This window comes from Hermetia illucens, chromosome 1, assembly GCF_905115235.1.
Source record: "Hermetia illucens chromosome 1, iHerIll2.2.curated.20191125, whole genome shotgun sequence".
Lineage (NCBI taxonomy): Eukaryota > Metazoa > Arthropoda > Insecta > Diptera > Stratiomyidae > Hermetia > Hermetia illucens.
Window position 1 is genome coordinate 53538280 of NC_051849.1, and position 24252 is coordinate 53562531.

The 24252-nt window shown below is 40.4% G+C and overlaps 1 protein-coding gene across 1 annotated transcript in view; it reads left to right on the forward strand.

Moving 5' to 3' along the window:
- The window catches only part of LOC119661542 (kelch-like protein 17), a 125659-nt gene that overhangs the window by 65540 nt on the left and 35867 nt on the right, over nt 1-24252 (forward strand). Inside the window, exons 2-3 of the mRNA XM_038070928.1 lie at nt 17721-17844; nt 18333-18537. Coding sequence (XP_037926856.1) covers nt 17819-17844; nt 18333-18537 — 231 coding nt within the window. The 5' untranslated portion in view covers nt 17721-17818. The remainder of the gene's footprint in view (nt 1-17720; nt 17845-18332; nt 18538-24252) is intronic.

Genomic DNA, 24252 nt, shown 5'->3' on the forward strand with positions numbered 1-24252 from the left:
CTACAGAAACTGCAAGTGCACCGAAAAATAACGAAATTGATTTGGAAAGTCTGGAGTTAAGGTCTGAAGGCCTGAATTTAGTTTGGGAAATTCTAAATCGGGGCTGGTAAAATCTATATCGCCTCACAGCTATTACCCCGTACTACATTGATGATTAAGAATTTCATAAATTTTTCTCAAATTCTGCATAATGACGGAGACATTGGGGTCTAAGGCTTTCATCTAACTTTGTCATTTTGCCTCTCAGACTTATATAGGTAAAGTGGAAGCTTCTCGGGGAAAATTTCATAGGGATGGCATTCCGGCATTCGGATGTCCTGTAAAGACAACCCATGTGAATGACAACAAAAAGCCGCAATCGAAAAAATGTACTATATCGTATTGAACATTAGGCGAGTGAATCTGAGTGAGGCTGCTCAGCCTGGGGGAATATCTCAGGAAAGGGTGCGAAACATCTTGCATAGACAATTAGGGATGCAAGAGCTTTGCGCAAGATAATGACTGCATTTGTTGAATGCAAATGCGCTAACAATTTTCTCGGTAATTTTGAAATCGATTCAATAGAGATTGGATCAATTTTGTGCCACGATCTGTCACCACGGATGAGACATGGGTTTACCACACTACGATAGGAACGACACAATCATCAAAACGGTAGTCGTCCGGCACTAAAGAAGGCGAAGCGGGTTGCGAAAGAGAAAGCAACTTTGAACAAGGAAGAACCATTACGGGCAAATATTGCTCAAGCCTTTTTGAATCGTTGAACGTCAAAATTCGCAAGAAGAGACGCGACTTAAAAAAGAAAAAGTCGCCCCTCACCAGTGAGTGGAACATAAATGTGTATAAACATTTTGTTTAAAAATCGAGGGATTCCTTAGTCCGCCATCCACTTAATGGCAGACCGGATCAGTTGGGAAAGAACATGCTTTCTCGGTTGTGGTCCACAAAACCGTCATCCTTGGGCAAGCCCCGAAATTACAAGATACGACTTGCGGTTTCATCCAGGGAACAGGCAACTCATCAGACGCTGCCCCACCTCTGCCCTGGGACCAGCGTGATCGAAGTGGTTACAAGGTGGTATTTGCTCCCTGACCGCAAGTCATATTTTGCAAGTGCTTGCCCAAGGATGAGGGTTGCGTGGACCACAACCGAGTAAACATGTTCCTTTGCAACTGGCCCGATCTGCCATTAAGTGGATGGCGGACGAAAGAGGCAATACTAACCTACTATAACTTTGATAATAATAATAAGATTTCCATCAAACTTTTCAGTGCTTCCCATTAAAATCTATCCTACCGCAATTTAACGGGACTACGACGAACCTATAATAATAAAGTATAATATTATTAACTTTATTTAAGCAGATATCATAACAGAGAGTATTTTGAGGTTTAGAAACCATGCGCAACGACTACCATCATTCTTTTGGGTTGGGTAGCTTCTCAGAACGGGTCCTTAAAATAATTGACCATTTTCGGACCGATACTTCTCCCCTTTGCAGCCAATACCGAAACTAATATTAACTCCGAAAAGTACTAATCCAGACCTTTTATTTGATATCCCTCGTGGCTATATTCAGTAAAAAAAAATGTACCCCTCCCCTTCTTATCGCGGTTTCGGTGTAATAAACTAATATATTTAGCCTGGAAAATTTTTTTACCTACTGCCTAAGACTGGAGGCCTCTCAGATCAACAGCATCTAGTTACTAGCATGGCCGAAGATGCAACTTACGGAAAGGGCATTCAAACATTCAACTCCGCGATTGTCCCACAGGGCTCTGTATTGGGTCCACTACGGTCGAACATATACAGCGATGTACTCTATCTTTTTCTTCCGGAGAAAGCCACGGTGGTCGATTACGCCGACGACATAGTCTTGGTTGTGTTCCCAAAGCATCTCGTGGATACTGGCTTACACTCAGGCGAAGCAATCAGTGCTTGTAAAAGTTGGCTAGAGAGTTCTGATCTGACGCCGAGGAAAAAGAGGGAACCGGTCCTTTATTGCAGACGGAGATCGCCGACAGGGAGAGATCTGTAAATGAATAGCAAGAACGTTGAGAGCGCTCGGGAAAAAGTCAATAGACACAGAGGGTCATACCACCCAGCAAGCAGTGGTTGGAAAGACGACACGGTGAGATTAGTCATAACCTTACCCAGTTTCTCACGGGGTATAGAGGATATCGCCAGTACCTGTACAGGTTTAAACTGGATACCTAACTCGATTGTCCAAACTAGGATGGAATCACAAAGAACCCAGAGCACGTATTGTTCCACTGTCCCAAATTTTTGGAAGAATGAACGAACCTAGGGAAGAAAAGGGAACGAAGAACGAAACCAAACATTCTGGAAGCTCCACTGAGGATGTCGATATAATGAAGGTTCAAACGAAGCTTGTTATCAAACGTCATCCTGAGATCCTTATGAGACTCAATCGTTATGGAAAGTAATAAATAGGTGTCGAATGAAAAGTTTTCAATGAATAACCTAACATATAATATTTGCTCACATTCAGTGCTAACATATTCTGATCATAGAGATAGGGTTTAATTGAGGCATTATTCAATCAGGGAATCAACAACAGAAAATAGTTTTAGATTGTCTGCTTATCGCAGACAGGGCCTAGTAAATAAAGTCGACCTGCCCCCTTTAAAATCAAGTTTGATCCACCGAAACAATAAGATACCATATTTGGATTGGAAAATGTGGACTTTAACAAAACCATCAGAAAGGTTGATCCACAGATTTGAACTGCTGATTTCGCGAAAGATTTTTGAACCATTGGAAGAAGCTTTTCAATGCATTTTTCGCGATTTTCCTAGATTTTTCGACACCCAAACCCTTTGTGTATAACTTTGGAGCTCTTCTTCCGTATTTCAAAAGGGATACCCAAATTCGAACTTCTTCCCGTGAAAAAACACAGGACGAGGATCAGTTTGTGTACCTATCATTGTCAGCGAGAAACGACTGCGTGAATACATTACATAAATGCGGCGAGGGGAAAAATACCAAATAAGGAACGTATACCGCTTTTCAAGAGACTTCATTTCTTATCGTTTATATTATTCTTAAGGTAGTAGATCGGAGATATTGCCAATATCTTCCGCTGGAAGAATCTTGTTAAGTGGATTTCCTTCAGGACTCTATAGTTATCATAGATGCTGGCTGATAAGACCCGACTCGCAATTTTAATAGACTTCAAACTGACAATAACATTTGGGCAATTCCTTCTTGTCTTCTCGTAACGGTTCGTACAGTTATAGAATTGTCGAGCTTCCTTCGCAGATACTATATTCCTATTAACTCCGTTCCAGACCAATCATACTCCACTTGTTCAAGTTTCTTTACACCTACTTTTCTGTATTGAATTCGAAACACCATGGAAATCTGTCAGATGGTTTTCTCAGCAATATTTAATCCTTCAAAAGGTTTTTATTTTCTTTCCAGAAATGTTTCCACACTTCACCCTTTTGCTTGACTGATTTCTAAAGTAACTAAACAAAATTTCTGGTTAATGTACTTCCATTCAAAATATGTCGTTGAACTCAACTTTGACTTCCAAGTTGGCTCCTTCACGTTTGAATTTAAGAACTTATTGAATTTCTTCCAGGAATATACTTCTATTCCTTGCCTCCAGGTAGCACATACCCTTAGCCGCTGTGTTACATACTATCTCCTCCTCCAGACCACATTTATATGCATGTAGATCCACTTAGCTTGCACAACACTATCGACTTTTATTGGATCCATGTTAAATGATGTATGGCAGTGAAGTTCATGCAGCAGTTCCTACCATGCATTGTCCTGGGAAAAGAAGACGTATAAGTGCATTGTACACAATGCAATCCTCGCTCGGTTCCTAAGAGCTGGAAGAATTTCATAAATACCGAAAGGACTCCCAACCATAGTCACCATTGCAACGTCTACTTGCTATGCTGCGAGGGATTTTCCTCGCAGACAGCACAATCTACTTATTGGATAATAAAAAAGGTTTTGAACTAAAGTCAATTGCGAAGAGAGATAATATTGGTGTCTGGAATGTAAAACATTGTTTGAGAAGGGATGCTTAGAGGTGTCCTGTCTAGATGCGAGGGCAATGTCACATGGTGGATCTCTATCATTAATAAAGTTTGACGCTAGGGACCTGATGGTACTGACTTTCATGTAGATTTGAAAGAAGTCGAAAAGGGGCGAATATAAAATGCTTGTGGTTACATAGCATACAAATGCCGCGTTACAATTAGGAGAAATATGGGCAATATTTTGCTGGCGAAACTTAATGCAAGTTGTCGGTCTGTCTTGCTGTGCAGTTGATTTTTAACGCCTATTTTTATACCATTATAACCATTAGCGGTTCTTTCATCCCTCTGGAATTTAAACATTTGTTTCTAATCATTTATTTTATTTTATTTTATTTAAACATTTGTTTTTAATCAAACCTCTTTCAAGTTTTGTGTAAAACAAAACCTCATTAAAATCTGTTTACTGTGTAGTGTAGTATCTCAGAAAGTCTCATAGCTCCACGTTGAGTTTAAGGAGAGATCCCCATACATGCAAAAGGGTGCATATACTTTTTTCATCGAATGTAGTCATGTGAAATCTTCTTCGTTTTCTTCAGTCTTCGCCATGTTCACAAGCGAGGTCGACTCGTCGTGATCAGTTCCTCATTTGGCCCTATCAAATGCCTGATCTGGATGCAATCTCGAGGCTTTTAAATCCCCATCCAGCATGTCAACCCACCGTTGTTTCGGCCAGCCTTTTGGTCGTTTACCATTGCCTTCGATGTTCAGACCAATCTTGGCAAGCGAATTTTCGTTAACGCGAATTACGTGACCATACCATCGAAGACGGCTCTCTCGCAGATTTTCCACAGTTGCTGCAACCCCATACCGACCGTGGATATACCCATTTCGGATGTGATCAAAACGTTTCACGCTATTAGGCCAACGCAACATCTTCGTCTCCATTACCGTAAGGCGCTGTTCATTGCCTTTTATAGTCGGCCAATACTCAGAATCATAGAGAGCGACAGGGTGGACGACATTGCAGTAAATTTTAAATTTGAGACGTTCGTTGATACGTCGATCACAAAGAACACCAGTTGTGGAACGCCACTTCATTCAGGTTGCGTTAATGCGTGAAGCAATTTCATAACGCAGTTCTCCATTGGCTGATAGCGTTGACTCGAGGTAATTAAATCGTTCAGTACTAGGCAAGTCACTGCCGCTAACCGCGATTGTGTCTATTGCATGTGGATTGTAGAGAACCCAGGTTTTCGAGGAATACAGAAGGGCTGACAAGATCATATTCTTATACAGTAAGAGCTTTGACCCTATGGTGAGACGTTTCCAGCGAAGCAGTTTTTATGAGCTGAAATAGGCTCTGTTGGATGACAACAACCGTGCGCGGATTTCATCGTCATAGCTGTTACCTGTTGTGATTTTCGACCCTAGATAGGAGAAATTTTCAACGGTCTCAAAGTTGTATTCTCCTATCTTTATTTTTTCCGCTTGACCAGTGCGGTTTGATGTTGTTGGTTTTCGGTGCTGACGTTGCCACCATATATTTTATCTTGCCTTCATTGAGATGCAGCCCAAGATCTCGCGCCACCTGCTTGATCTGGATGAAGGCAGTTTGTACGTCTCGAGTCGTTCTTCCCATGATGTCGACATCGTCAGCATAGGGCAGTAGTTCGGTGAACTTAACGAGGATCATACCCCTCGCATTTACCTCAGAACCACGGATCACTTTCTCCAGGGCCAGGTTAAAAAAGGCGCCTGATAGGGCATCTCCTTGTCGTGAACCATTATTGGTGTCCAATTGTCGAGAGTTTTATCGTCGAGAAACTTATCGTTGAGGCTTTTCTTCTCACGAACCTTCATTTCAACATCGTCATTCCAAAGCGTGTAGCTGTTCGCATTAGTCAGCGCCCTGTGATTGAATTAACTGGTAACCACAGTCACCATGGTAGCGATTAGCCAAGCTGTTGATGAATGAAATTAACTCATGTATCAGCTCTTCATTAAGCTATTCTATCGCATTTGCCATCAGACCACTGATATTTCATTTCTACTCCATCTTGGATTGTCAACCTCCAGGCAAGATATCTACCGGTAGCAAACTAGTTATAAATAATGCTGCATCAGTCGTAAGGGTAAATAACCTGCATGACCGTGACAGACTACTTCTCGTTTCTTGGTCATTCATGTCGCAGCCCATACAGAAGCGATATAAAGCAAGGCCAAGCATAGACCCGAGCGTGCCAACCTGTGCAGGAACAGCCTTAAGTATTCCAGACTGCTTCATTCACTACTGTTTCAATTTCATGAATATGCTTTGCGACAACAATCGCAGTGCTATCCTTTGCGGCACTTCTATTTATTCTAGTAGAGCCAAGTGGAAAACTCCATCTTATATCCATCCCCAAAGGGTACTGCCCTTGAGGGACTCCAACTGAAACGGTGCCTTTGTCGCCCCTTATTTTAGCTTGCCACTATGGGGGGTATTCATTGTGATGAGCGTTTTAATGGTTGACCAGTTTGCCGAGTTGGATGAATTCGTCACGTACAACGTGACCGCTGCGCTGCCTTTTTATTACAGTGTAAGTGATGCCCATACAAGCGTCGAACCCGCGTTTGGTTTTCAACTTTCAACTGCCTCCAGCAATTTTTTATCAATTATTCCTTCAAGGATCTTTCATATCCAGAAGGAATATCAGACGATATGATATGGGATCTCTAGATCGTTTGAACTCTTCTGCCAAAAAAATCAAGCGTTGCTGCTTCCATTTTTTAGGGAACAGGAAGGGTATGTAGGTGCCTGTGTATGAGTTGAAGATACAGCCCCTTAACACTCGGGCCATAATGGTCTATTGTACCCGACTCCCCTGTCTAATGGAATATCCCAGACCCGTTTACGTATTGCAGGATTTCCGTTAGTAATTCCGGATGCAGTTCTATGCCCGCTGCAACTAATTCTTATAGGAGGCATTTCATGGATTTCACTGACAGCAGTGGTGATAACAAAGCTTCTGTGATAAAGTATTGATCAACGCCTACATCAGTATACAGCATTTTTTACGTAAGCATAACGCAAATTAAATCAATTAGATCATCATCGACACTCATTTTTATTGTTGCGTGTTCTGTCTTGGAAAGCAGAACTGAAGGGAAGTTTTTTAGTGAACAGTTACCCTCCCCAGGTTTTGCTATGCCCTGACCCTGCCCCTGACAAAGCAGTTCAAAGTAAGACATGCTAAAAGATATTTCCTGTAAGTTTGTCAAGGAGCTCTATGCATCCATGCCAGATGCTTTGAAACAATCAAAGGATAGTATGGCAGCTCTAAGACCGCTTGTGCAGTGTCCCAGTTTCCCTGTAAAACTTTTATGTCGCGGTACTCGCCAAATAATTTCTTTCCAATTCTCTCTAAAGTGCGCCTAGACGAAATATTTGCAAGAGAGTCAAAAATAACTCAAGGGAGACTAAATCCACTACAAACTGCATCCTCATCTGATACCTCTTTTTATTTCACCTGTGACTTAGGCATGGCCTAAACAATTCTCTTCCGGCGGGACCTAGCCCAAATGATGTGTGTCTTTTTTATTAGGAGGGAAACCTATTTTGAAACTTTGATTTTCTGCTGCCTTCGCTTATGCTCTTTTCGGTTAGTTTGAACAATATATGAAATCCCCGTTGAAGTCCCTATGTTCACTAGGTATCGGAAAATCATCGTCTGAGGCATTCCTCCTGAATATCTCCAAACTTCAAAAACCCCTCCTCCCCTGTACCATTGATCCTAACCAGTATCCACCGTACCCAATCGTCAAATGCAGCCACGAACGTTATTGAAAGCTCACGAGTTTCAATTCGCTAGTAACTCCGCGGAGATTTCGTTCCATTTGCGTCACGTAAGCGTTTAATTGGCCAATGCTATTTAGAATACCTCATTCTATACGGAAACTTTCAAAATGCATCATTTGAGTAAGTATTCTCTCCCCTTATTTCAATGACAATGCAGAAGGTATCGTGTTGTTATTATGTAAAGCAGAACCTAATTAAAATCGGCTTTTCCGGAGGTGTAAATTTTTCAATGAACTGCCCCCTAATGTTATCAGCTGTCGTATGGAAGATCTCGGTGTATCACTAGTGGCAGTGGGATTCGTATCGTGATTTGACGTTGGATACTAGTCGACTCAGCTGTAAATGAGTACCTGAGTCAAATCAGGATAATAACCTCGGACGAGCGCAATGCTGATCACATTGCCTCCTATAGGGTACTGTAATCCTGTAGTGCACCGTTACGTTGAATGAAGTGCTCTAACACATTTCAAGGCCCTGATCCTTCTTTCCCCGAATGCACTCACAATGGCACCTTCCTAGCATCATCTGCCTTCCCCAGCTTCCGCTGAATGAGTTGATATCGTCCCAGTCCCACATCAACATTTATATAAGGCATGATGATACTAAGTTTTGTGGAAATCGCACTATTACTAACCAAGTTATAAAGTTGTTGCTTCAGTGCAAATACAAACATTTTGGATATCAGTACCACGCAAAAGTGAATATTCTGACATAATATATGCAGAAACATTACCTGTTGGATACAAATGTCCACCTAAACGTCTTTATATAAGCAATACACAAAACCTTTCATACCTAGAATGTCCAGATTCTGGTTTCCCGACTTGTTTGTATATTCATCAGTTTTATTGAGGAGACTATCAGAGATTGATAACGGGCTAATTTGAGCCGAGATGCGTCCAAGTGGTACGCAAATATCTCAGAAATCTAGATAGATATGACCTCGTGGAATATGACGTTTGTCAAACCATGATAAGCATAAGATAAAGATGATTTTCATAATTGGAAAAATAATCTCATATCGCAATGACCGACAAAAATTGCATATTTTATCGAAAAAGTTAATATCTCTGCTCGTGCCGTCAAAGATTGAAAGGACACTTCATCTTGGCCCTTTTTGTGTATGAACATTTTTGATAGCTTTGGCTTTCTCGTTGAGATAATAAAGTGAATTTCTAAATACAAATTTCTCCACATCTCAAAAAGGGTACATGTAGTCCTTCTGCGTTTGAAGTTCATTCACTGCCTTTATTCTGAACTCCTCCAACTGCTAGCATGCACATTAGTTCTTGGATCTACGTACATATGTATATGATCACTGGTATTTTCATTTCAACGAAGACCCAAATTACAATACTTATACATATGTATTGAAAATTGGATGTTATACAAACTTATTGCGAGAAGTTTTTGCTCCAGTAGAAAGGTCCATTATTTGCATGAATATTATATAACACAATCTTCTAAAAGTTTTCAATGCAAATGGGTCAAGTATCTACTTTGAATATCAATCATATTTACACATGTCTGTTTGAGTAAAAATTCCCTTCGTGAGAAATCGAATTTACTTTGCGTTATGCAAAGCGAATTATAAGTCTATAAATAACGAACAATGATTGATGAATCGAAAACGCAAGAGTCAAGGACGCTATTGTGATCAAACAACTTCTGAAGTGTTCTCTAGCTTTGGGAGTTCTCAAGCAAATTATATCTGCTTGTAAATATCCAAACAAACAAAGTCCACGGATGATTATTTTTGCAAAATAAGATGCATAATTGAGTTAACAATAGAAACAATGAAAACATGAGATAAGTTTTCGATTGATTCACAGTAAATGATTAGGCATAATTGAGCAATTCAAATGGTTAACGTATCCGGCTACTATAAATAGTATTGTTAGATGAATGGATTTTATGTTAATTCTTGGATTCCTGTTGGACATAAATATGTAGTTTTTTTCTGAGGATGTTGTGAACATTTATTTATTTCATTTAATTTATTTAATTTAATTTTATTTAATTTATTTAATTATTATAAACCACCAAATCCATGCAGCTGAAAAGTTGGCATTTGCAAAAATTGAATAGAAATGTCTACTTCCTACACCAGATTCAGGCAGATAATTGAAAAGGGATAACCTAATATTTTGAATATATTTCAGGTTTAAAACAAAACTAGTAATAATATAGTAGACTATACTATATATACGTTAATAGTCTCGCAAAGTGTACCAGCGACAAATGCTCAAATTACTTGAACTTTATGCACACCGAAGAGCTATAAAGAATCTAATACCAAAATCCTATGAAAAACAGTTCCAGCAACAACTTTTTTGGGATCAACCCTGTTTGTATAACCATTTAATATATGTATGTGTTTAGAACGTGAAAGGTTTCAAGACACTTTATGTTCTTATCTGACGGATACGAAAAGGTGTTCCTTCCCTTCCAAAGCCATCATAGAATTACAAAATGAACATAACAAATAACGACTTGGACTTGTAAGCAATAATGTAGGGAACAAGTCATCGGTATCAATATCGGTATTTGCAAGCATAATAAATATCAATAGCGAAAAGAAAATAGCAAGTCTTAATTATTTCAAACAATTTAATCGCTAGAATCACCGCGAAATTACACTTAGATGAACATAACACTCAATTAGCCAAGCAAAAATTCTGCAATACTGTCAAATATATCTAAGACTTTGTAATGACTAAATGGGATTGGGAAGACCGTCCTGAGTGGCCAGAGACGACCAAGCGGGGAGAGCTATCCCATAAACCTAAAAAGATGACAAGGTTGATCGTTATATCAAAATTCACGTGTCCTTTCTTTTGTGTGGGCCCGCACCGGGATCTGAAATTCACAATCAGAGAGATTCGCGCGGGAACACCAATGACCAATACGCGAGCTAAATCTGTAAACGAAATTAAAAAAAAATAAGTCGGGAAACCGGAAGCTGGGCTATGAAAGGTTTTGTTTGCTTCTCCTGTGAGTATATTTGCACGTAGCCTGTTAAGACTATACATTTAGCATATCAGATTTAGTACTTCGGGTTGTAAATTTACACGGTAAAGACAACTTTGAGCTACTGTAACTTTGTTACTAATAGTATGATTTTGATCAAACTTGGAGATAATATGCTTCATATTATATATTTTATACAACTACCAACTTTTATAACTCTTGAGATAATCTTAAGGGGGGTTTTACTCAATTTTCCCACAAATATGGTGATATACTATTATTAACTTAATTTGAACAGGTATTGACATGGAGAGTATTTTGAGGCCTGGGCACCGTATAAAAGCAGCTTCATGATTTTTTCCAGATTTTTCGGTTGGGTAGTTTCTGAGAATGGCTCCGTTAAAGAAACCATCACTTTGCACTCCTCGCACTCCCCGCCTTTTTAACAAATCTCGAAACTAAGATCGTCCTCGAAAAATACTAATCGAGACTTTTCATTTGATACCCCACATGGCCATATACGGTGAAAAAAAATGTACACCCCCCTTTTACATATATGGGGACCCCCCCGCCCCTAAATCTCAACGTAGGAGGATATCACTCACTGCATGTCTGGGGGTCCACTGGTCCTATCTTCTCACCAAATTTCGTGTCAATTGGTACAGCCATTTCTGAGAAAAGTGCCTGTGACAGACAGACAGACAGCGCACCGAACTAGGCTGGAGGCGATCGCAGGCAGGCGCTTAACACCTGGAAATATAGCGGAGTTTATGTTGGAACCAACGGAGACTTGGAATCAAGTGGTAATTGAGCTGAAAATGATTCATCAATAGCTAAAGCATGAAGAACTGCGAAGAAAGAGAGAAAGGGAGCGAACAATAATGCGCCGCAGTTAAGAACTGATCCAGCCCCATGATGCAATGCTTATAGCAGTCCCGTGGGGAGAGTGAAAGAAGAAGGAGATGGCTTTAGTGAGTAGAAGTCTCACATAACTGTATGGCAAGAGCCAGCAGTAGGTTTTGGAACTTTCCACCTTCCAACGATGAAAAAAAAAAAATGGACATACAGACGGACAGACAGACAGACATTGAACCGATTTTAATAAGGTTTTGTTTTACAAACAAAACCTTAATAGTGGCTCAGCCTCGCATGTGAACCCATAAAACTCCAAACTTGAGTGCCGCTATCGAAACGGAGGATCCACGACGAATCATATCCTCGGTCTGTGTTCCTCCTGCCTCTGATGTATTGTGCGGTGAGTTCCTTAGAGGTCCTCACTCTGCCTTGGTATCCACAGGTCACTCCATTGGTAGATACCCCCAAAAACTTAAGTTTTGCGGGGTTATTGAGGAGGAGGGAAAAAGGAAGTTCTCACTCAAATCAAAAGAAATTTAGCTGAAATTCCTGCTGTTAGTAATGTTCTGACAAAGTAACATAGAACGATAAAAAAATAGTAAAAGGAAACGAAAATAATATATCATAGATAGAAATAATATGAAATTATAATCGAAATAATAGAGACATCTCGTAATAGAAGAAATTAAATATAATAAAACTAAATCAGGTGAACTGAGAACATCAATTGATAAAAAAAAATCAAATCAATCAAAATTAATCAATCAGCAAATAAAATAAGTCAAAATAGTTATGATAATACCAAAAATCAAGACAAAAAGTAGATATACAAAAATTATTAAAAATCCATCACCCAGAGCTCTTTATGATTATAGTGCTATTTTACACATTTCTCTCTTCCTTTTATAACTAAAGACTTTGCTTTTTTTTGTTAAGGATTTCAAGTCAGAATTGAAAATTAAGCAAAAAGTCCGTTAGTATTCACTGATTGTTTAATTCTTTACGTTTCTTTTCAAGAATGTTTCTCTTTCTTGTTCACATGATATGTGCCGGATGAACGAACACAGACAGATCATGGACTTCTACTACCCTTCCTTGAGAAAACTCTGATCACTGTTGACTATATATTATACAAAAATCTTGTTCAAAAACTATTATATTTACTGTTAAAAGTGAACTGATCGGCCGTTTGCAATATTTGCCTTAAAAAAAATCCGAATGAGAAAAAAAACCATACACGTTCTTCGGGACTTTGCTGAATATCTCCGAGGGATCTTCACGACTTGATCGTCAAAAATATTTTTCTGATGACTTCGAGGAACAATTAAATCCCAGGGGAAAACCTCTGTCAAGCCACCACAAGAGAACTCCTTCGTTGTTGTCACCCTTTTTTACTCACTTGATGGGTTTACCTTCTTCGACTGCGGACTCCTATCTTCCGGTTCAGAATCGCTACTGGAAGCGGCGTTCTTATTTCATGAAAAAATTGGGATCCAAGCCCATCGTACCGATAAAAATAAACGCACCGATTAGAAAATGACGCGAACCAGAAGAATTGCAATCGACTCACACACGCACCGGCGGTTCCTCTGATAATCTCCCCGTGTCCAGTTGATCGGCTGCCCATCCAATCAACCTTTCTCGATGCCGCTTAGGTGCTAGCAAAAGGGAAACATATGTTTTCCCCATTCAATATTCGTATCTACTATTCGGAAATCATAAATATAATAAAATTTGGAATTGTTTAAATGTGAATGGATTGGGTTGAGTTCAGGGGAAAATGATCAATTGTTAGGTTTTTTGCAAAATATATAAAATTAATCATTTTAAATATTAAAGGAATGTGGCTATGGGAATTGGCAAATTGAAAGGGAATAAATTGGGAATGCAAAGAGGTGTTAGAATATGTGAAAATGAATTAATATTCTTCTTTTCTTTCTTCAGCCTTTGTCCCGTTCACAAGCGGGGTCGGCTCGTTGTGATCGGTTTCGTCATTTGGCCCTATCAAATGCCTGACCTTAATATAATTTCGTTGTTTAGGTCGGCTTTTTGGTCGCTTAGCATCGACTTGAATGTTCAGACCAGTCTTAGCGAATAACGTGACCATGCCACCGAAGACTCGCAGTTTTTCCACAATCGGTACAACCCTATATCGATTGCGGATATCCTCATTTTGGATGTGATCAAGGGTGTTACGCTACAAGTCCAACAAAACATCTTCGTCTCAATTACCGCGAGACGCCGTACCTTGTCATTGAGAATCATAGAGGGCGACAGGGTAGACGACACCGCGGTAAATTTTAGATTCGAGACGTTCGTTGATATGCCGATACCATACCAGTTGTGGGAAGCCACTTCACTCAGATTGCGCTAATCCGTGAAGCAATTTCATAACGCCATTCTCCATTGGCTAATAGAATTGACCTTGCTGCTTTCCTCCATTTCATTCGTTTTATTGCCTCCCCGAATTCAGTAGCGCTGACAGGGCAAATATCTGCAATGCTTGTGGAAGTGGAAGATGAACAAATTCTTCCGTTGGAAACAAACCACAAATTCTTTGGTTGAAATTAGCTCAAAATATTCTCGCTATCTATTCGTCTCGGCACGTCAGTCCGTAAAGAAAATGCCGTTTTTGTCATTAACACAACAGAAATTTTAAATACCTTGTATGCGTTGATATCGTCTCGATCTCTCTCGCATACAATTAACTTCATAAAGGCACAAAGTTCTATAACGTTAGAAAGTTCCGTATCTTTTTTATAAGCCTAACGTATAACAAATTGTCGGCGAGCTGAAGTCCATCCCTTGAGTGTTTTGTGCGGGAAATCGAGATAACCGTATGTGATATTTATGGAATCATTATCGGCGGAAAGGAATGCCCCGCCATTGAGCCGAAGTAGATTGGTGATGTTATGCCCGTTATCCCTATTTAAATCGCATTCAAATGTTGCAAGTTCAGGACCTTTTCTTCCGCGGCTTGTGGAAGGATCGCCGTACTCATAAGTAATAAATAGTTTCAACGTGATCTTGCTGTCGATAAATCGTGTTTAATATTCGATTGTCAGTTTAGTTTCTTGCTTGCGTTTAAATTATTTGTTGTTTTATTCCCCCAGAATTTGTCAGCGATTCGACTCCCTTTGCTGATGCACGAAATATAAAAGGATCCTCCTTTTTAAGGTTTTGTGTGAAACAAAATTATAAAAAGGAGCCTCCTTTTTGACATTTTATGTGACACAAAATTTTAAAAAGGAGCCTCTTTTTTAAGGTTTTGTGTGAAACATACATGTGAATGGAGGGTGCAAATTTTTTTTTGCAGAATGTAGCCATGTGGGGCATCAAATGAAAGGTCCCAACTAGTACTTTTCGAAACTGGTTCAATGTTTGATATTGGGTGAAACATAGGGTAGTATATTTACACATTTTAGAAATTTACCCGCAGCCCCCCTTATGTACATCCCAAATTCAAAATTTGACATGCGTGTAATAAAGAACGTAATACACAGTTTGGTCAAGTTTGAAGAAAATCCAACTATTATTAACAAAGTTACAGGAAGTGAAATTTTACCTTTTTTTGTGAATTTCATGCACTCTTCAATCTGCATGACGTCATCATCACATATCAATTCGTCAATACCTCAACGAAATGAGTACTTATGAATTGGGTCGCAGGGAATTATTTTGTTTTAGTTTTTTAGTTATCTGTCAACCAGACATGTGTGTATGAAGGTATATAATGTATGCGTGCTAATGAACTTTACGGGTAGTGCCTAATTCAAATAGAGAAGTAAATCGGAAATATGGGTACGATCAATCTATATACGTGCATATATGTGTACAGTATTTGGAAATAGGCAGTTTGTTTGTTTAGGGTGAGCGTAATATCTATGGCTGTAATATGTACGTATGTCTCGTAGTTTGGGAAAATATGAAAGATTATGTTGGATTTCTAGCTATATACGGATAGAAAAATGTGCGTTGAAATTTCTTACATAAGATGAACACAAAACCTTTATACTCGAAGCGAGAGCTTCCGGTATTCCGACTTGTTACGATCTGTGGATGCCAAGGAAGTGTAAGAACTCTGAAAACCGCGCCTCCTAAAAATCTGAGGCTGAAGAAACGTTGACTGAGAATGTGATCCGACGCGGATACTCTCGGCACTCGAATCTCAAGCCTTTCAGTTTGACGTCCATGGCCGAGTCGGTATTTTTTATCCACTTTCAGCGCCTTTGCGTTTCAATTTATTAGGATATTTGTATTCTGTATTTCTGGTTTCAGTGCGGTTCACCGTATCGGGTTAAAAGATTGATGTGACCAAACACCCCCTCCCAGATTCCTGAGCGTGACTTGTGCAGAGGAGTGCAGGCGCAAGCCGACATAATACATCAGCGGAGCTGCATTATTTGCGGAAGGACCTTAATTCAGTCGATTGCGCTATTCCTGCTAGTTTTTAAAATAACTCCGCCCTTTTGTTGACTTTGGCGAGCTAAATTTGTCTTTTGGATATTTTGTAGTCCTTTAAGTCGGTACGCAGCGACATCGTCCTTTGCAGATCTATCCAGAGGAACGTTGGTAATGAACCAGACTGAAAAGCAAACAATCAATGCCTTCGACCGACGAGCGCTCGGAAGAATCTTGAGTCAAAGACGACGTGCAAAAAATCAAGTACAGTATCGGCCGAAAAGGATGGAAATGAAAACTCCGGAGGTCAAGGACCGATTTCGGCCTGACGCGCCTCAGAAGACGAAGATATATAAAACAGAGATAGTTGACAGTCGTTGCCACTATTGGAAATCTTAAATTCGCTAAGCGCAGGCATTAAAGCATCATCGACAAATCAGATAACACATGATTTTCACCGTCATCTACTTAAATCCACCAAAGCCCACTAAAGGTTCAATTGTGGGGCTATTTTCATATTATTAACATGCGTTTTGCTAAGTCAGCTTTTCTGAAAATTAAAAGGGGGGGGGGGGGGCTGCAAATGTGAGCCACACCCTTCTCCCTCCTCTCTCTGTTCGACACCCTGGTGGTTGGGTGGAGACTTAAACACTACAGCCCGATTTCTGGGCAGCATGACTTCCTAAGACGGATAAACGGAACAAAATTGCCAAGTAGCTGGTGTGGTGACATCAATTGCCCGATTCCAATATGCCTGCAAACTTTGAATTCTGGAGGAACAACCAAACCTTTCCTACCTAAGTCCTGATCATCTCCGAAATGATTTGTCAACGACTATATCTAAATCTAATGAGTCTAAACCTAGATTTTAAACACTACACCCATGAAAGCAATTCTTATTGGTGTAACGTGGAATCTATAAGAAGATCTTTTATTATTTAAAGAAGAACATCTTTAGTGCACTCAGAATACCTGAATTGATTATTTTTAGCAGAAACAGGTATAATCTCTATCCGCCGGTTTTCATGTAACTTTGGGCTCGGCTCCTGTTCATTCCATATTAACTTAATCCCCTTATTTATTTTATACCTTGCGGGTGTCATTTAATGTTGCATTCCTACCTTATATCATACTCTTGCACATTTCGGCATATTTTGTTCCCCTGTAGAATCCCACCCTAAGCTACTCTTGCATGGGATGATGCCCATAGTCATAGAAATTACTTCGTAAATTAGCTTCTCATTTCTAAAATCTCAAATTGCAAAAATAATGAGTTGTTTCATTACTTCCCATCTTTGGTTCATAATTTTTCTGAATATAATTCGACGTAATAATTGAAAATTTTCGAAATTTAAATTAATTACTGTCAAATTAGAGAGCTATTATCCCATACGTGATACTGCAGACTCTTCCTAATTATCACCACAAGGAACTAATCAGAGATTCTTAATTGCCCCATAAACCCTCATGATTCCGGGGACGGAAGTTTGAAGCCAAATAATTGAATGTTTCGGGTGCTGTTTGGTGGCACAAGCCACATAGAATTAAAGACAGATTAAGTTATCATCTGTTCTTGCTACAGGTGCTAATCACAATATAATTTCGTACATGTGTAATTTTTTCTCTTTTCTTTTCAGATGTGATGCCTGCATGGCTTCCATTTAATTCACAACAAAGGAATCCAAGAACCAGAATTGGAGGCAAACAGAATTAAGCTGATATAATCACCGAGATCATGTTCCTACCAGTCAAATCCAATTCGTAAGTAATATATTCTTTAGTAATCTCTGCCACTCAATATCTCCCCCGATAAATTAAAAGCGTCAGCATTCAATTAGCCGTGACCATGCGCTTCCCTTCGCGGAATATCTTTTCTATACGATATGCCCAAAGATGCTGTCTTGAAATCGATGATAATATGAAGCGGAGGAAATTGCCTGGAAACCGTATGGAAGTTATTCAATTAATTTAAATTTGAATATCGAATTTCACACTCAATTTCCGTGAGCCTATCGGAAGGGAAGTCATTGCAAAATTATGATTTATTATACTTGATCAACAAATGAGTGAATTATGAACCTTCCATTAGCAAGGATATCTACATACTTCCACATGAATAAAACTGATGAAAAACCTCAGATCCCACCATCGCTACAATTCATTTCACTAATCCTTGCAAACAAAACATTGCTTCCTCCCGAAAATTCCACTACATCCGTTTAATTGATTTTTAACCCTGCACTTTACAGGTCGTCAGAAAATAACGGCAGCAATGGTGCGGTTGTGGCTGCTTCCGAGGACGTGGCAACAACAACAAGCAATTCGACACAGACACCGAGCGATTTGAGTCCTCCCGGGCCCCATGAGGAGGTGCTACCGCAAGCCCATCATCAAAATCCTGGACACTGTATCGCCTCGTTTGCAGCTATTAATCGGATGAGGAGTAATTCGCAGGTAGGAATGCAGAACGGCGGGTGGCCATGTTCTGAACCTTTTGTTATTAATGTTGGACGGAAAATCATTTTTCCAGAGGTCTGGGAAAAGTTATGAAGAGAAGTCTAGATTTGTCAGGATAAATTATTTAACAATATCCGGGGAAGGTGTTTGTTGGGAGCTTTATATTATTAGCAATTAAAAAGTGAATTCTTTGGGATTATGAAGGTTGAGATTGAATACCCTCAAGGCGTATAAGACGCATAAAGCAGACAAGTTATGGCACGAGAAAATGAAAAAAGTTATGGACGCAAAAGATGTAAATTGGCGAGAAATGAAGGATTTTTTTACACAATTTTCTCTAGAACAAGCTCGTAAACCATTCAAAAAGTTCGACCATTTAAAATTTTATCTTTATTTTCCCCTTTGAGATATTTGTATATGTTAAATATATGGGGACGAAAATTACTTTGGGAAATTGGGTGTGACGTGTTCATAACGATGACAACTAGCAAGGATGCAAAAATGATATAAGAGTGGGTTTAGTTAGAATTTCTGATAGGTGGCTCAAATATCAGAATTTCCAAAATCAAATTAGTTTTCAGCAAAATATTCCTACATCATTCTAGAATATTTAACAAAGTGTTAAAGGGGTTGAAATCCGGCTTCAAAGTCAGGCCTGTTTGAACAACGAACTATAGAGCAATTGAATTTATTGTAAAAGAACATATGCACAATAATTATAGAATAGGATTTTTGCTAGTGCACTGTCGCGTCCAGTGATACGAATTCACAAAGGTAATTCAAGCAATTCGTACGATCGAGGAAGTCTCAGGATTTTATATAAGAGAGGCTTCCAATATCGACGCAAGTTCGTCCTTGACGAACAGTATTAAGGTTAGAATTGACTTCCATAAAGTCGCAAATACTGACGTCCCCCCAACAAATTAATTTGTGGTACAGTATCGCACAAGTTCCATAATAACATCCCGTTTGCTAATTTGAAGTCAATTTCATTGAAGTATCGAGAAATACTCCAAACTTCCAATGGGCAGTGTGTGTATAGCCCCTGAGTATTCAGAACGTAGTGGCCCATTGTACTCGACTACACCGTCTAATGGAATATCCCGGATTCGTTAATTTACCGCAGGATTTCCGTAAGTCAATGTGATGCTATCCGTTGCAAGTAGAGCACAACGGCACCAATGATATGATGTCTAATGCGTCCTTAGGCGGGGCATTCACATAGAAATTGCTTCGTGGATTCCACTTCCTAAGTACAGGAGGGACCCGTATCATCTTGAATAATTCCTGTTATGAACATATGTCCTGCTGGTGAATTATGGCCTGTCAGAATGCCTACAACCTCCTGCAAGTCTTCCTGCTTTTCGACATGATAAACTTTACGGTATGCATGTTTGGTTCTGACACGAAAAGTTTGGTGTGTTTAGCAGCATTTAGGCTCAGCCACCTGTAATTATTGGAAGCTTGTTCCCAGCTTATGAAGACATCCTTAGCCAATGCTACTGACAATCCAATTGCTGGTTCCAGGCCTAACATGGGGGAGATTGAACCTTCTTTTACTAAAGCATCCGACATTTTATTTCCCTCTACACCTAAACAATTTTTGAGGTGATCACAGGATTACTCAACGACCTCAATGCAGCCTGGCTATCACTCGTCGAGATGTCGATAATACACAGACACACAGTTCTTTGCAGCGTGGCGAGTTTACGGTGAAAACTTTTTTGTTTCACCTTAAGCCACCACATTACGGATGCATAAGTGAACAACGACCTAATGATAGTAACATATATCCACATTGCCACATGAGGTCTGAGTCCCCAAATCGAGGCTAAGATCCATGTGCACAGTCCATAAGCTGTGAGAACTCGTTCCAACTTTACCTCAACTGAAATAATAAAAACTTGTTGTTTCTTTTTCGTTGGTGTGAATATTTATTCTTGCAAATGCCGATATTTCGGGAACCACTTGTTCCCTTCATCAGTGCTAACTTGTTACGAAAAAGAAACAAGAAGTTTTTATTATTTCAATTAATAAATCGTTGGAAACACGGCATAATTTCACTCAGATTTACCTCAACATTTTTCTTCCAAAGAAGCTTTTCATCTACAATGACTCTCATCTCTGGGAGGCAAAATCCATTCAGTTTTCTCTTTTTTTTTAATTAATACCATTTTGATTCTATTTGGATTAATTGAAAGTCAATCATCATCATCAACGGCGACAACCGATATCCGGTCTAGGCCTGCCTTAATACGGAACTCCAGACATCCCGGTTTTGCGCCAAGGTCCAATTCGATACCCCTAAAAGTTGTCTGGCGTCCTGGGCTACGCCATCGCTCCATCTTAGGCAGGGTCTGCCTCGTCTTTTTTTTCTACCATAGATATTGCTCTTATAGACTTTCCGGGCTGGATCATCCTCATCCATACGGATTAAGTGACCCGCCCACCGTAACCTATTGAGCCGGATTTTATTCACAACTTGACCGTCATGGTATCGCTCATAGATTTAGTCGTTATGTAGATTACGGAATCGTCCACCCTCATGTAAGGGGCCAAAAATTCTTCGGAGGATTCTTCTCTCCAATGCAACCAAGAGTTCGCAATTTTTCTTGCTAAGAACCCAAGTTTCCAAGGAATACATGTGGACTAACAAGATCACAGTCTTGTGCAGTAACAGCTTTGATCCTATGGTGAGACGTTTCGAGCTGAAATAAGCTCTGTTGGCTGACAACAACCGTGCGCGGATTTCATCATCGTAGCTGTTATCGGTTGTGATTTTCGACCCTAAATAGGAGAAATTATCAACGGTCTCAAAGTTGTAGTCTCCTATCTTTATCCTTCTCGTTTGATCAGTGCGGTTTGATGTTGCTGGTTGACTGGTTTTTGGTGCTGACGTTACCACCATATACTTCACCACCTTCATTGATGTGCAGGCCAAGATCTCGCACCAATCGCCGCCTACTCGATCTGGATGAAGGCAGTTTGTACGTCTCAGGTGGTTCTTCCCATGATGTCGATATCTTCAGCATAGGCCAGTAGTTGGGTGGACTTAAAGAGGATCGTACTTCTTGCATTTACCTCAACATCACGGATAACTTTCTCGAGGGTCAGATTAAGGAGGACGCATGAAAGGGCATCCCCTTGTCGTAGACCGTTGTTGATGTCTTGAGAATGATCCTGCTGCTTTTATCTGCCCTCACACATTTGTCAGGGTCAGCCTGGTCAGTCTTATCAATTTCATCGAATTCTCTCAGGGCCGTGTACAGTTTTACCCTCGCTATGCTATCATAGGCGGCTTTAAAGTCGATGATGATGTCCATATTCCAACAGTTTTTCCATCGCTTGCCGCAGAGAAAAAATCTAATCTGTTACTGATTTGCCTGAAGTGAAGCCTCTCAACGTGATACCTCTATAATTGCTGCACTGATGCCTCCCTTTTTCATGTATGAGACAGATAATGCCTCTTTGCCAATCGTCAGGCATTGATTCGCTGTCCCAGACTTTAAGCATAAGTTGATGAACCACTTGATGTAATTGATCGCCTCCATATTTAACTAATTCGGCTATAGGAAGGAGTCGATGGAATACTCCTGGCGACTTATGATTTTTAAGCCGATGAATTGCACGGACTGTTTCTTCTTTACTTGGTGGTGTCAGTATTTGTCCGTCATCTTTAGTTGGCGGGACCCCCAACTCGCCAATGTTCTGGTTGTTCAGTAGCTCATCAAAGTACTCAACCCATCGCTCCAATATTCCCATTCTATCGGAAATCATATTTCCCTCTTTGTCTCGGCAGGATGAGCATCGAGGTGTATAAGACTTGATCCTGCTGACTTGTTGGTAAAACTTGCGCGCCTGGTGCGATTGCTCACTGTACTTTTCTAGTTCACCGACATGTTGGTTCTCCCAGGCTTCCTTTTCCCATCTGTAGCGGCTCGACGGAGTTCGTAATAAGTCTCTGCGCGTACCCGCGCTCTTTGAGAATGCAGCATTGCTCGGTATGCAGTATTCTTCCGTTCCGTTGCTAGCTTACATTCATCGTCAAACCAGCCGTTCCGACTCTTTTGGCGGCGGGGTCAAGTATGTTTGTGGCCGCATTTATAATAACGCTGATTGTGAAGATAATTTGTTGATGTTTCATCTTCAGGATCTCTGTTGACTGCGGTTATTGCGGCATCCATTTCCTCCTGATAGGTGTTGCGCAAAGCTGTGTTGTGGATGGTTTCAATGTTAACTCACACCTGATTGTCAGAGGGTTTCCTGGGTGGTGTTGTTATTCGAGCTTGTGCACAGCCCATAAGTTGTGTTGGTGGTGTTGTTATTCGACCTCGGAGCACCATGCCAACGAGATAGTGATTCGAGTCTATATTGGCCCTCCTATATGTTCTGACATTCATCAAGGCTGAGAAGTAGCGGCGTTCGATCAACACGTGGTCAATTTGGTTGAAAGCGGTCCCGTCTGGAGAGGCCCAAGTATGTTTGTGGACTGCTTTCCGCGCAACCCAGGTACTTCCAACAACCCTTTCGTGTGACACTGCTAATTGAATGATCCACAGTCCGTTATCATTTGTATTTTCGTGTAAGCTATGGGAGCCAACATATCGCCTGAATATGGACTCCTTCCCCACTTGGCTGTTAAAATCTTCAAGTATGATTTTGATATAATATCTGGGACAGGCTTCGAGGGTTCGTTCTACTACCTCGTAGAAGGTATCCTTCTCCGACTCTGCAGTCTCCTCTGTAGGGGCGTAAACGTTAATGACGCTTATATTTCTAAACTTGCCTCGCAAGCGCAGAGTGCATAGCCGTTCGCTTATGTTTTCAAAGCCGATAACAGTAGGTTTCATTTTTTGGCTGACTAAGAAACCTACTCCGAGCACATGGTTTACTGGATGACCGCTATAATATATGGTGTAGTGGCTCTTCTCCAGGAAACCGGTGCCTGTCCATCGCATCTCTTGCAACGCTGTTATATCAGCCCTATATTGGGACAGAGTATGAGTTAACTGCTCAGCAGCTTCATCTCTGTACAGGGAGCGCACGTTCCATGAGAAAATACGCAAATCGTTATTCCTTTGTCGTTGCCGGGTTCGTCGTTGTGTAATCCGTCCAGTCCGAGGCTCCTGTTGTGGCTTCGTAACAAGTTGTTTTCCGTGTAAGGTTCTCAACAATACTTAACCCCCCACCTGGAGGACTAGTTGGTCCCGCTTTTATGCGCGGGTGACTCGCCTTCATCCTTCTTCGTCTGTAGCTTTTCGTCGCAGTTCAAATCTTACTGATGCAGGTAGAATAGCTGTTAACGTTTCATTAATTCATTATCTTCTATCATCGAGACTTTGCTTCTATTTATACGATCGAAATTGTTTTATTCTCGGAACGAGTGAACAAGTTCCGCGGGATCAGCTATTGATGACTGTGGTTGAAGACTAATGCGATGAAGTGTGCATATGCTAAATCAGGGCGCATCGATTGCAGTGACGACATTTTGCGGTTCAGCATCTGCAGGATTTTTCAATACCATCTCCTCGTTTTGGAGCTTTTAATATCGAACTTGATAACCGGTATGAGCTAGTTACTTAGGTTGCTGATCTTTCCCGCAATTTAACTCCCGGTATGAGCATACGTGAAGGATGGCATCCTTCCATCCCGTTTCTCATCGAGGATGTTGCTTGTGGGATTACTTTCACATCATTCCGGGACAGTGAATAA